At 52.2% G+C, this 14,524-nt stretch overlaps 1 protein-coding gene across 1 annotated transcript in view; it reads left to right on the top strand.

Moving 5' to 3' along the window:
- CACNA2D4 (calcium voltage-gated channel auxiliary subunit alpha2delta 4) overlaps window positions 1-14,524 on the top strand; it is a 126,874-nt gene that overhangs the window by 32,923 nt on the left and 79,427 nt on the right. Inside the window, exons 7-18 of the mRNA XM_026447804.1 lie at window positions 291-351; window positions 990-1,140; window positions 1,410-1,484; window positions 2,375-2,464; window positions 2,567-2,680; window positions 3,449-3,527; window positions 4,788-4,921; window positions 7,919-7,996; window positions 8,762-8,842; window positions 9,409-9,483; window positions 12,458-12,544; window positions 13,120-13,191. Of these exons, the coding sequence (XP_026303589.1) occupies window positions 291-351; window positions 990-1,140; window positions 1,410-1,484; window positions 2,375-2,464; window positions 2,567-2,680; window positions 3,449-3,527; window positions 4,788-4,921; window positions 7,919-7,996; window positions 8,762-8,842; window positions 9,409-9,483; window positions 12,458-12,544; window positions 13,120-13,191 (1,097 nt within the window). The remainder of the gene's footprint in view (window positions 1-290; window positions 352-989; window positions 1,141-1,409; window positions 1,485-2,374; window positions 2,465-2,566; window positions 2,681-3,448; window positions 3,528-4,787; window positions 4,922-7,918; window positions 7,997-8,761; window positions 8,843-9,408; window positions 9,484-12,457; window positions 12,545-13,119; window positions 13,192-14,524) is intronic.

Raw genomic sequence — 14,524 nt, 5'->3', positions numbered from 1 at the left:
TTCCACTATTTGATATGAGGTTTCGCCTCACAAATGAGTCCCATGCACTACCTATGTAGGCCTACCTGTGAAATCACCCCCAGCTCTGCATCTGGGCAGTTTGGCTGGTAGATGTCTCCTTGCCAGCTTGTCTCAGTCTACAGGGCATGTCCCAGTGGTCCCCACCCTGTTCCCTAGCTCCAAAGCTGTTCTGCCCTGGGGATTGTGGCCATCCTGGGGTTCCACACCCAGCCCGGGGATCTGGCGCAGCCTCACCAAGCTAGTAAAAGAACAAGTCTTCCTTCCCCCAGGTATAAAATGGACACCTGATGAGAATGGAGTCATTACCTTTGACTGCCGAAACCGCGGCTGGTAAGAGCTCACAGGGGAAAGGTCTGCAGCCCGGGTGTTTATCTCATAGCTTTTGGGTTTTGCCTCATCCTCCTCCACTCCCACCCCCTCCCCAACCACTACTCAAGGGCCTTGGGTGTATAGAACTCTAACCAGACACAAGAACAGGAAGAGCGCCAGCATTCCTCCCTTCCCTCTGCAGCTGCCTTGCTGCAGGACTGATCATACGTGTCTTTCCCAACCTAAACCTCCTTCCGGGACACCGAGCTGTCTCCACATCAACCTTTTGTTAGGTTCTCCTCTCCTTCAACACCCCTTTTTTGGCAAGTCTGTAGCAGAATCTGAAGCCCAGCTCTCTCCCTTTCTGCTGTCAGCCCCTCAGGGACCCTGGTTGCTCTAACTCAAAAGGGACAAGGGTTACCTCCAGGGCTTGACTTGGCCTGTTAGGTGGGCACATCTCCAACCACTGCCGCTTCAGACGGCTCCAGAACTGTGTCGAGTGGTTATGGAACACGTAAAACCTGCCATAGATGGGTTGCCCTGAACTTTGGGTGGGCTTGAGCCAGCATCTGAATAGAAATAACTGCAGACCCTTGGTCAGGTATTGGTTCTGGCTTTGGTTTTCCCACCTTGGGCATGTCCCTTTCTTTCTTCTGCAGGTACATTCAAGCTGCTACTTCTCCCAAGGACATAGTGATTCTGGTGGACGTGAGTGGCAGCATGAAGGGGCTGAGGATGACTATTGCCAAGCACACCATCACCACCATCTTGGACACCCTGGGGGAGAATGACTTTGTTAATATCATTGCGGTGAATGTGCCTTCCTGTTCTAGAATAGCTCTCACTTCCTCTAGAAATCACACACAGGTGCCAAGGTGACCCACAGCCCCATCGCGGTAAATGTGCCTTCCTGTTCTAGAATAGCTCTCACTTCCTCTAGAAATCATACACAGGTGCCAAGGTGACCCACAGTCCCTGACCACTCTGTGACCTGCGTGAGTGTGTTTGCTGGGCCTGGACTTTGCAAACTGATGTTGTTTATTCTCCCCCCACCTCCCCTCGCCTCACTGCGACTGCAGTACAATGACTATGTCCATTACATCGAGCCTTGTTTTAAAGGGATCCTCGTCCAGGCGGACCGAGACAATCGAGAGGTGAGTGTCCACTGTGGCCTGACACTAACAAGCCCCTGCTTGTGTCTGGATGGTGGGCGATTGTCTCTGCAGACTGTGTCTGTGGCCCCTTTTGCTTATTCCCATGGCAGCTGGAATGAGAGCAGAGCGTGTTACCCATGCAAACAACCCAGAGAACCGCCCTGTAAACACGCTGCTACTTATCAGAGCAAACAGTGAGCAGATAGAGACCTCGTACCAAAGGGAACCTTCCTTACTCAGGACAGGTTTTTCACCCTGTGGATTATGTACGTCTCCATTTCCCCTTTGGCCTCCCACCTGGGCTTTTCCGTTATGTCAGTTTTCATGAGAAGCTTCCCTGAAAGGAGGACAAATTTAAACCCACTGAGTATCGTCCTTTTTCTCTGGTAAAAGACAAAGGAGGAGAGGACATGGCAATAATTTTTAAGGAGAGCTTTTGCACATCATAGATTCCTCCCTCTGTGATGGGGGAGTCGGGGTTTGAGCTCCTCTTGAAGCCGGGCCTCCGCCCTGGGCACCTCCACACTTTCTACTGTGAAGCGCGCACTCCTGGGCTGGGGGCTGCGGGCTGTGGTCTGGGAGCCAAGGTCACCCTGCCTCCATCCCAGGACTGTCCTCCCCGCATACTCAGCTTCACACTTGGCATCTCCCGCCAATAGTGGCCATGGATTTGTGCCAAGTCATTCACCCTCTCTCAGTTTATCCTGGGGACACTTGAGAAACACCCATTATAGAGGACCAGTCCATGAACTTAGCTGCATCATGGAGACACAGGCCCTGCAATCATGTCCTCTGATGGCCCTAAACAGCCTCCTAAATTAACACCAAACATGAAGCTCCACTGGCCCGCTCAACCCCCTGATGCTCCTCTAATGTCTCACCCATGACAGCATTTCAAACTGCTGGTGGAAGAGCTGATGGTCAAAGGTGTGGGGGTCGTGGACCAAGCCCTGAGAGAGGCCTTCCAGATCCTGAAGCAGGTGCCCACTATAATGGGCCTGGGAGGGAAGGACTGGGAGGAAGGGGCAGGTGGGGGAGGCAGGCTTGGCCTGTGGTCACGGGCACTGCTCTTCCCTACACAGTTCCAAGAGGCCAAGCAAGGAAGCCTCTGCAACCAGGCCGTCATGCTGATCAGTGACGGTGCCGTGGAGGACTACGAGCCGGTGTTTGAGAAGTATAACTGGCCAGACTGTAAGGTGACCCTCCCACGGGCGTCCGGGGAGAACAAAAAGCTTCTCCTACTGCCATGGATAGGATCACCAGCAGGGCCCCTAAAAGGATGGCCCCCATGCAAATCTGCTTTCCTATTAGAGCCATTCTTGCTTTCAGATACATTTTAATTGGGTGTTCCAAAATTATGGCGACCCGAGACACAGAGGCCTGATGTAGGAGGTTTGGGGTGAAGGACCAGAATATGGTCTGGGGACATCAGAACTGCCAGGCTGGGCCAGGCGCGGTGGCTCACGCTTGTAATCCTAGCACTTTGGGAGGCTGGGGCGGGCGGATCACGAGGTCAGGAGATTGAGACCATCCTGGCTAACATGGTGAAACCCCGTCTCTACTAAAAATACAAAAAATTAGCCGGGCGTGGTGGCAGGTGCCTGTAGTCGCAGCTACTCGGGAGGCTGAGACAGGAGAATAGCATGAACCCAGGAGGCAGAGCTTGCAGTGAGCCGAGATTGCGCCACTGCACTACAACCTGGGCGACAGAGCGAGACTCCGCCTCAAAAAAAAAAAAAAAAAATCAACTGCCAGGCTGTAAACCTCAGCCTTGCACCTACTCCGCAGCCCCCATGGCCCTGGGTGAGTTGTGTTGTGTTGCTGCCTAGGCCTCAGGGGGTGAGACTGGAGAACCCGAAGACTGATAAGCACTCGGCCCAACATCTAAGACTCACATAAACCATGTTAACATTACTTACGGCCAGGAATTTTGCTGCTGAGTGCATCTGTGTCTTGTGGGTTAGGTCCGAGTTTTCACTTACCTCATTGGGAGAGAAGTGTCTTTTGCTGACCGCATGAAGTGGATCGCATGCAACAACAAAGGTGAGTGCCGGGCTGGCAGGTGCCTTCCCACCTGTGCCTGAGCACGGGGCACAGGGTGACCCAGCCCTGGAGGTGCTGAGCGTGCGCTTCCCCATGGCCCCTAAGAGGATCAGCATTACGTCAAGAACAATAGCCTCAGTCCCTCCTTCGTATTTGGAAAAAGCAAGGTGAGACAATGTCAGCTCTGTCTCCATCCTGCTCCCATTCTTTCTGTCGGCAAATTAAGCCATAGACTCTGGTACTGGTTCTGCTCCCAGACAAAAAGCAGAGAGTCACTGTTTTCTTTGGAATAATGTTTTGTGTGTGAATCATCCTCATCTATCTCTGACCAGACCCCCATTGATTCAACAAAAATTCACTGAGCATCCACTATGCACCTGGCACGATTTCCAGGCACCGGGGGACCGAGAGGGATCAGGATGGACTCAGGGTCAGTCTGCCTCTTGGTATTGTCCAGCAGGGAGACACACGAGTAAACCGCCACCCACGATACAGCCTGAAATGAGCTTTGATGGTGGAGACACAGACTATTCAGGGTGCTGGGGGGCCATGGGGGAGGCACTCTCCAAGTCAGTGGGGCAACTGGAAGGGTGTTCCAGGCAGAGGGAACAGTGTGTTCAAAGGGTCTGAGACCTGCTGGGAGCAGACAGTCGCTGCATCTCGCTGGTGAGGGGGATGAACATGGTGGGAGGTGGGGGCCAGGAGAGCGGAGAGGCCATTCACAGCTTTCTGCGCAATCTGCTCTTTGGAGTGTCACCGTGGCTCCGGGGAAGAGGCTGTAACACCCACCCCACAACCCAAGCAAGGACAAGGACCAGAAGAAGGAGGAGGGGAGAGGCAGAAATCTCTGCCTCTGATTGGGTTCCCTGAACACAGACCTAAGAATGACAGAAGAAGGCTTACGGGGCACTCTCAAGAGATGCTCCTGTGAGGAAGTGGGGAGGGCGGGGCTGGGAGAGGGAGACGCTGACCCCCAATGCCCTTGCATCAGGCCCTGCTGCTCCTTCGCGGAGCTCTGGGTGGCAGAGAGCCCCTCAGAGGTCTTCCAGGGTGAGGCACGGTGAGCCTTGGCCTCCCACTGGCCTGCGGTTGCCCCTGGGTAAAGGACACAACTGTGGGGAAGCAGCTCCCTGCGCCCCGGACCAGTTTCCAGAGAGGATTCAGCTGTGAGCCATCAGCAGCTGGGGAGGGTGCAGGCCCTGACGAGGAGTTCCCGGGGCAGCCCTGCCTTCCACACCCACGCGGCCCTCCCCACCACAGGCTACTACACGCAGATCTCAACGCTGGCAGACACCCAGGAGAACGTGATGGAATACCTGCACGTGCTCAGCCGCCCCATGGTCATCAACCACGACCATGACATCATCTGGACAGAGGCCTACATGGACAGCAAGGTGAGCCTGGCAGCAGCTCCCAGCTAGAGAAGCCGATCCCAGAGTGAGGGACCCCAGGGAGCAAGAAGTGACTTCCTGGATCAGGAGCGGGGTGGGCCTAGCACCTTAGGGAACATTAAGAAGGAGTGGATGAAGCCGCTTTTCCATGCTTTTCCTCCTCTTTTCCTGATAGCCCTTGGACCACTAATGGGGCCACTGCCTATATGCTGCCCCAGACCCCCAGCAGACCTGCCCAGGGTGCTCTCCACGGACAGGGTCCCTGCTCCAAAGTTGTTCCTCCCTCCTCCCCCACAGTCCTCGCCTCCCTCTTCATCCCTGTCTCCCACCCACCCGGGGGAGAAAGGGGTCAGACCAAGAATCCACCGTCCCACAGCTGGAACACAGGTTCTCCCTTCCTGGGCCCCTGCATTTCCAAGGACTGCAGGCAGCAATGACTTGCACAAAAGAATGAACATCAAAGGGAGAGCTCCAGATGGGACCTTTCTGGGGAGGGAGACAGTTCTGCCACTTCTCAAATCCCCATCACATAGGCAGCCACCTGCTTCATTGATGATGTATCAGGCTGGGCTCTAGAGAGACCCGAAAAGAGTGGCTTAAATAAGATAGAAGTGAATGTCCGCCTTGGGTAAACAAAACCCAGAGGTGACCACAAGCTCTCTGGTTGTCAGGGGCCCAGGCTCCTCCCTGCCGTCCCCTTTGCTGTCCCAGGGATGTGACCCTCATCCTTGTGCTCAGGAGGCTGGCGGAACATGAGTCAAATGAAACCACATTTAAGCATCAGGCTGTGGAAGGGGCAGCAGGAGCCTTCGCCCCTGTGAGGGAAACTTGCAGGGACTCTTGCCAGAACCCAGAACTCACCTCTCACTGGCCAGAACTTAGTCCCCATGCTGACAAAGGAGGCTGGGAATGCAACGGCCAGCTTTCTTCTGACTTGCTCTATGTCCGAAGGCAGTGGCATGCTTACCTCCACCTGTTAATAGTAGACATAAACCATCTGGCCAAGTTTGGGATGACAAGCTCATTAATCTACTTTAAAGGGGCTCAGCCAACAAGGCCATGCCCAGCGCGTGTAATCCGACCATCACCGACTGCTGCGGAGAAGGGACGAGCTGGCTGCCTCTGGGCAGGGCTCTCCCTCCCTTGGCCGAGTGTTTGTAGGGCCCTGTGTGTCCAGGTTCGATGAGAGAGAGGTGGGTGGGGAGAAGGAGGACAGGAGGAGGGGATCTTCTTTGAGCTATCTTCCCGTAAACCCTGGCACCTGTGCTTCCTCTCCATCACCTGTGCATTCATCTGCCTGCCTGGAGCCAGCCCAGCAGGAGGGGCCAGGGCTCTGGTGCTCTGTGTGGGCCTCCCTTGCCTGGGAGTGTTGTGGTCATGCCACAGGAGCTGGAAAGCGAAGGCTTTCAGAACTGTGAAATCCGATGAGAGAAGCTGGCCTCAGGCCATACCTGCTGAAGGTGGCCTGGAGTGTTGGGTGTGAGTTTGGCAGAAGGTGGGTAGAGGCAACCCCGGCTTCCTTGTGTGCTGTAACTGATGTCAGACGGGTGGTGCTAGGACGTCCTTCGCATTCTATGGACAGCCTGACCTTCCGGCGCTCTCTTACCTCCACACACACAGACGAGGCCACAGTTCACGGTTTGATCTTCACTTTTACATCTGTGCCTTTTACACCTGTCTCCTGAGGTGTCCCTCAGTGAGAACCACCCCCTGCAGCCAATCCCTACATCTCCTCTGTCTTCCTCCTTCCCTCTCCTGGCCCTGGCTTAGGAGTCCCTGAAGTTAAGAGTGACCTGCAGATCTCCCAGACCCACCTTGGAACCCTCTGAGAGGAGGATGTCACTCCCCTGAGCCCAGGGCAGGTGTCTGCCCTCCCAAGTGTGTCCAGAAACACGAGTGCAGGGACAGCTGTGAATGGACCCCGCCCAGGCTGAGACATGTCCTAGGGAGAGCAGGCCACAGGGGCCTCCAAGAGCCTGGGAGCTGCTTCCTGGGAGCCAGGGACAAGCTGGCTTCATGCACTCCTAACTCAAGAAGGAGAATGGAAAGACCTCATGTAGCCCATGGAGATGTGTCCAAGCTCAGAAAACAATTAGATGTCATCATGGTTCACTCTCAGAAAGCCTTACTTCTAACTCTAAATTGAAAACTCAGATGAGGCGAGAAAAAGAGACATGGTGGCCAATATGTGCTTCCTTCTCCAAGAAAGTCAGCTGTGGACTTCCATAACTCAGCAGTCTCCTTTAGTTGATCTCATCCAAGGTCAGACTTATGATACCTCTCTTCCCACATGCTTGTCGGAATCCTACCTTTGTTATAAAGTGGGGCACATGTGCAGAGCCCCTTTCAAATAACTGGAGGAGCTGGCACGGCGAGCCCAGGCAGTCAGAGCGGACAGCCATCTAGAGGTTGGCAAGGGTTCTGGCTCTGGTGTTGCGAGTGGAGACCATGTGGGTCTGACCGATGTGCTAGGGACGGCCCCGAGGGCCGCTACAGCTACACCACGGCCTGCCCTTGCGCTGCGGTTCCTTGGGGTGTGCTTGTGTTTCTGGGTAGCTCTGGGTCAATGTCCTCCCTTTCACCTGTAGCAACCTTGAGTCCATATCAGAGGTTTCTGGAAAGCTGGTGCTGTGCAAAGCCTCTCTATTTCTGGGCAGGCGCAGATAGGCCTGTTTCCTGGGTTCGAGCTCAACACTCGGCCTGGGCCTCCCTGAGACAAGAGAGCTTAGTGAATGTGCTTGGGGCAGGGTCATGGGGCTCAGGACCCCGCTGAATGACAGCAGCCTGGTCCTCCCCTCCAGTCCACCTCTGGCCCCCAGCATTCCTGCCAACTCTCCTTTTGCAGAGAAACCCTCATTTGGGATTTCCTCCTTCCTGTGGGAAGGTGACTCTGGATAATTGATGCAGTGACCGTGGGTTCTCTGCACTGGGTACTCTGAGTACAGCAAACCAGTGGCCCTAGGCTACAGCTTCTGACCCCTGTTCTCCCCTCCCTGACAGCTCCTCAGTTCGCAGGCTCAGAGCCTAACGCTACTCACCACTGTGGCCATGCCAGTCTTCAGCAAGAAGAACGAAACGGTGAGTGGCTGCTCCTAGAGAGGCTATAGCAGGGATTAGAACCTGGGGCCGCAGTGGCATCTTCAGACCAGTGATTTTTGACTTGGCTGTGCCTCTGAGCCACCTTGGGAGGGTTTGAATGCAGATTTCCAGGCCTGTCCCAGAGTAGCTACCCCAAACTCTCCTGGTTGGAGGTGGGCTGGGGGTCTGTGATTTTCTACGGCTTCCCCAGTGACTCTGCTCGCTGGCTGGGAGTTGTTTGGCTGCTCTGCAGTTGGGACCCCTGCCTTGGGGGTGTAAGGCTGGCGGGTTGCAAAGCCATGCTTAATCTGCCAGGTTGTACGGACTCTAACTTGTCTGTAAAGGCCTCTGGTGAGGGGATTTCTCGAGCCTTCCATCCTCCATCTGGTCAGGAAATGTTTCATTTCCCCCCGGGTTTCAGGCCCCATATGCTTCAAAGCACCCATGAATTATGGTCCCTAAGAACCCAATAACTTCACCCTCTGCCGTGAAGATTAATATTTCATTTAACTTTGGATTCCATTTAAATATTACAACTTAAATATTAATACTGGGTATTAATCTTCCTAGCAGCTGGTTTTGCTCCTGGGACCTCGTCTGATAGAGTCTAGATTTTTATTCCCAGCCTAGAATCGAATTGCAGAGGAAGAACCACTTAAAGCTTAAGTGGCTTCCTCTTCCAAGCTCTGGACAGGCCCGGGATCCAGTCTAACCTTGTGAACAGGGAAGCTGGGTCTCCCCCATTCCTTGTGTCTTTCCTTCCAGCGATCCCATGGCATTCTCCTGGGTGTGGTGGGCTCAGATGTGGCCCTGAGAGAGCTGATGAAGCTGGCGCCCCGGTACAAGGTGAGCCTGGGTCTGTTCCCCGTGGGGACCGCAGGTTCCCCAGGAGCAAACTCCCTCCCCCATGACGGGAGCCTCTCTCCAGGCGAGCCAAGCCCGGAGCTGGGATGGGGCCTCTCCGTCACCGCCCAACAAGTGCAGGTGCTGAGCTTGGGAGCAGCAACGCGTGCCCCTGGGTCCCTTTCCCACCACGAACTATGACTTGCTCTGTGGCCTTCAGTAAGTCCTTTCCCTGCCCCGTGTCTCAGTTTCTCCATCTGCTCCTCCACGCCACACAGTCCTGCTGTGAGTGTGAGTGAGATTTCATCATCAAAGCACCCCGGACATGTGGTGGGAAAGAAGTCGGTGATAATATGTATGATGAGGGTTGCTATAAACAGTCAAGTTTGGAAGGGACTCCTCGGTCAATGGATGGAAGCATGGCACTGGCTCAGTTCTGCTCCTATTGAAAACCCTCACTGCTGTGAGCTGCCATCTTCGGCTGTCCTGTGGCCCCCAAACCCCTGCCCAACTCCAGATGCCCAGCACAAACAGCAGGCCTAATGCCCCTCCACCCTGGACTCTGGCAGCTTGGAGTGCACGGATACGCCTTTCTGAACACCAACAATGGCTACATCCTCTCCCATCCTGACCTCCGACCCCTGGTAGGTATAGACCTTCTTTGCCTTGGGATCCTTACTGTATGGGATTTGGGGGTAATTCACAAAAACTATTAAAACAACAAACACACATTGGGCTCCATTTAGGAACCCAGTGGGTAATATGAGAAAAAAAAAATGTATTCAAGTCATGGTCCCTGTTTTCAAGTTGTTTGGAATCTATCAGAAGAGACAAGGCAAAACCATGTGAAATGACTGATGAGTAGGCCAGAGAGCACGTAATGAAGTGTGCAGTTTTGAGGCTGAAGAGCCCACAGGGCCATTAGTCACATCTGCTTGGAGTCTCTCAGAACTCTGGGGGCCTGTGAAGTTGGGTGAACAAGGAGCTAACCATAGAAATGGCAGGGAGCTCTCTCCTGAGCAGCACAGCTTAGGATGCGTTCCTCAGTGATCCTGGCCCTCCCAGCCCTCTCCACCCTGACACAGAGGCTGGGGTATTTTCACATGAGTTCCACTGAGCATCTGATGGCTGAGGAAGAAAGTTGCATTGTCTTATCTGAAAGCTCTGCCTTCAGGGTTATGGAGCTAGTCATGCACTCAAGCACTATGCAGCAATAATGACCACAGCTCTCGATGTGATTGTTGGGATGGAGGGAGCTAAAGTTCTAGGAGAATCATAGCCCTTTGCCCTCTACCAGTCTTGTGGTGAATAACAGATGGCAACTGAAGACAGACAGCAGAGCACCTTCCAGAGAACTTAGGGTCTCATCTGCCCAGGTATCATTTGGAGAGGTCAGTCTAAGCCACACTCCATTCATTCCACTTGGTTCAAATAGACACTGAATATCTGAAAGGCAATAATTAACTATTTAAGGCAAATTCTAAGGGTTCTGAATAGAGAGAGATCGGGGCACACTGGAAGCCACTCTGTTCACACTGTCTTTCAATTCAGGCCCTGCTGGGCAAGCATCTGAACCCATAACACGTCACTCCCTTGTACCAAGGGGTTCTGCGGGGGGCAGCCCCAGTGCCAGCAAAATGACTCACTAGGGAAATAATATGCTGATTCTGGAACTGACTTGTAGAATTGAGGGGTACTGATCAGAAACTGCCTGTCCCCATCTATGTACTCTAGATGAATATAAGGTTTCAACCAGTTGATTGACAGTGTGGACCTCCTCGTGCCTGACCTCATGATGCTGTGAAGAACGCTATAAACCGAGGCTTATACTCTAATTAGGAAAACCAGACTTACACAAATGAAACAAGTAGGGAATAATGCCACACAGGACACGATGACACAACAAAAGATGTAGTAAAGCCAATGTAATAAGTTATCTGAGGAAAGCACTATCAGGAAAACAATAGTTACGTTTGAAAAAGAAAAAATAAGGAGGATATGCCCAGTAATAAATGAAAAGAGCCATCCCATTGGACTGAAATCTTTCTACGTCAGTGCCCCATGTAGGAGTAGAATTGTGGTTTTCAAGTGAGGAGCTACAGATGATCTTCAGGCTTTGTCAGGATTTAGGAGATGGCAACGGAATGTTAAGCCCCACCCAAAGGAAACAGATCCCACGTAAAAGATGGCAGGGCAGGGCTGTTTGATGAGTATGGTCATTAATAAGATCAAGAAACATGATCCAGGCATGGGAAAGGCGTAAAAGAGGGGAAAGGGGACCCTACAGATCCCCTGAACAGGCAAGAAATCAGCACGATACTTCCCCCAAAAAAGCAAGCAAACAAAAAACTGGCGGAAGCAAGATACACAGTGATAGGGGACCGGAGCTGTCCAGGCATCTGCTGGGGGCCTCATTTGGCTCCAAGCAGATGTGCTAATTAATCCTTAATTTACCTCAGTGATAAACTATCCTCTTTCCTTTTTTGGTTGGGGTTAATAAACTAAACCTGGGAAGTGCTGCAGACCTAATCATAGATAACTTGATGACATCTGTCTTGGCTTCAGAGAGAGAGAAGTCAGGGCCAGAAAATAATGACACTCAGCATGTGATTAATGGCTGTATGTCAAGTTGAAGGGAGATCTTTATTAAACACTGATCTGTCCTTGTCTCCGTCCCATTCAAATATTTTATCACTAAGATGAAAATGCAGAAGGCAGATGCCATAGAGTCTGGAAGGTATGGTTAATACATTAAATGAGAAAATTAGTATTCAGAAAGCATTCTTCTAAAACAATGGGCTGAAACTAGCAAGACGAAATGTATTAGGGATGCATGGAGAGCTCTGGGAAATACTCAGTGCCCAAGCACACGATTGTGAAGAGGGATCTGACGCTGTGTCCCATGAGGAAGACCAAGGGGACTGAACCGTCTGAAATCTCTGCCTGAACTGCCAGGTCTGTGTGGCTGGCCAGGAAGACAGCAGAACCGTAGTCAGGCAGCAGTCAGGCCCCCTGACGCCTTAGTCCACAGATCACAGCCCACGCCACACTGGTCAGACCCCATTTGGAAGGTTGGCTTTTGTCACGGGATCTCCATTTTGAGAGTGACGTTGAAGACAAAGTAGAGCCTATTCAGAGGGAGCTGAGGCATCTGCACACCGGGCAAACTCAGTTGGAGCAGTGCAGTCTTAGGCGTGACAAGTACCTTTGGAAATCCCAAGGGCTGTCAGGTGGCACGCGTTCTATGCAGCTCCAGGGGAAAGAAGGAAGATCAGTGGGTGGAGTCACAGGGAGATGGATTTCCGCTTTGTATGAGGAGGAACTTTCTAACAATTACGGCTGTCCAAAGCTCCAACAAGCTGACCCATGAGATAGGGAGCTCCCTGCCATGGGGAAGATTCACTCAGAGGCCATGAGACCTTCTGTCATAGGTGTCAATAAGGGGAGCTCTGTATCAGGTGGAAGTTTGCCCAGATAACCTTAAGTAATTACTGGATTGATTGATTTCTAAGGAATCCTTTGCTTTTATGAATATACCTGAAAGGCTTTGTAGAAGAGATAAACTTGACCAGGTCGTACACTAACCGCATGTTTTTCTTCCTAACATGCCCACTCCAGTACAGAGAGGGGAAGAAACTAAAACCCAAACCTAACTACAACAGTGTGGATCTCTCCGAAGTGGAGTGGGAAGACCAGGCTGAATCTGTGAGTGGGGAAAATAGGGGGAAGGGAAGCTAGTTTAGCTCTGCATCCAACTAAATAGGTTAGCTGTGTGGCTGTGAGCTTTGAGGTCACTCTGTTCCTGTCAGACAGAACAGGTCCATCCCAGAGCCTTTCCAAGATCAAGCCACAAGCAATGCCTAAAATGAGCAATTCTTTTAACAACTATAAAAATATAACAATAGCTTCTTGAATCACAAGGACTACTGAGGCCGGATGAGATCATGTGTATAAGCTGCAGAGTTTGAGTTTTAGTGATGTTTTAGGCTGGCTTTTGATCGCGGTATCTCATCCTAGAGGACATTGTGTCCCAGCAACTTGGCACTCTGTAGCCCAGTGCATCAGTCCACTTGGGAGTGGGATCTTGGTGAACGCCTGGAATTATGAGCTAGATAGAGCTTAGAGTCAGGTCCGTCTTCCCTCCTGGTATCTCTCTCAGAGGACAAAGGGAAGAACCAAAAGTGTTTCTGGGGATCACCTCTAATCTGGTCTGAAGAACTCCATACTTTCACCCTCGCCTGTGAGCCAAGGAACTAATGTCATTGTCTTTCCTCCTGAAGCTGAGAACAGCCATGATCAATAGGGAAACAGGTACCCTCTCGATGGACGTGAAGGTTCCGATGGATAAAGGGGTAAGGAGCTAGAAACAGAGCCAGGGCGTGGCCTAGGAAGGCATCTTCGTTAACTGGGTTTGGAGTAGTGACGAGGGACCTGGACTTAGCCTAATTATAGTTGAAGAGCTGAGTGCTTGCTGCACCCTAATGGGGGTCCATTAGGGAGTACACCCAGGGTGTGTTGGCCCCGGAGAAACACCTAGCCAGGGAATGACACGGTTGCTCATGCAACGCTTGGCTTTTGGGAGACCGCTGAGCTGGGTAGAAGGCTGGCCAAGGCATTTACAGCTCTTTTTTCCTCCTTATGCTGTCTGTTACTGGCCCTTTTGTTGTTTATAATGAAAAGGGGAAAAGTGACAGCTAATTTTGTAAATGGTAAGCAGCTCTTGTGAAATGTTATACAGGAAGAGTTTGAAAATATTCACTATTCCCTACAGCTGATTTCCATGCACTGTAACCCCAGATAGTTAGGAATCAATACCCTGACAATCCCACTACTATCTTTACAGCCCTGTGCATCATTTGTGAAAGATCATTTCATCTTCTCACTTAAAAGGTTCCAATGTGTCTACTGATTCTGCATTGTCCCTTGACATATTTACAAATGTCACCTCCTCCCTCACAGCCACCCCCACCTCCTCCTCCCCTGCCCATCTGCCTCAGCTAAAAGAACACAGGCATCTGCCTGCAGCAATTAGACCCAAGTTCTTCCACAACACAGACTTCCATGGAAGCCAAACAAGAAAGCACAGGGAGAGACAAGGAAGCATCCCTTTTAGGCAAGACTGGCTTTCACTGGGACCAGTGTTGTATTTTGGTGGCATCTGCCCGGCTTTTTGTAAGCTCTGGGCTGAGAAAGGCCTCCTTCAGGCAGACTGGGCACTATAGTGAGGTCAGACCACCAGTGGCAGCTGTTCCTTCTCCTGATCCAAAAGAATTGGCCGGGCGCGGTGGCTCAAGCCTGTAATCCCAGCACTTTGGGAGGCCGAGACGGGCGGATCACGAGGTCAGGAGATCGAGACCATCCTGGCTAACCCGATGAAACCCCGTCTCTACTAAAAAATACAAAAAACTAGCCGGGCGCGGTGGCTGCACCTGTAGTCCCAGGTACTCAGGAGGCCGAGGCAGGAGAATGGCGTCAACCCGGGAGGCGGAGCTTGCAGTGAGCTGAGATCGTGCCACGGCACTCCAGCACGGGCGACAGAGCGAGACTCTGTCTCAAACAAACAAACAAAAAAGAATAGAGGCTTCTTCCGCAGGCCCCCACCTTTATCCCAGCCAGATTCCTGTTCACGTGTATAGACGAGCTCTCACGTAGCCCAGCACGGTCACAGCACCGAACTGACAATGA

Source organism: Piliocolobus tephrosceles, chromosome 10, assembly GCF_002776525.5.
Source record: "Piliocolobus tephrosceles isolate RC106 chromosome 10, ASM277652v3, whole genome shotgun sequence".
NCBI classification, from domain to species: Eukaryota; Metazoa; Chordata; class Mammalia; order Primates; family Cercopithecidae; genus Piliocolobus; species Piliocolobus tephrosceles.
This window is presented reverse-complemented; position numbering and strand designations above follow the sequence as displayed.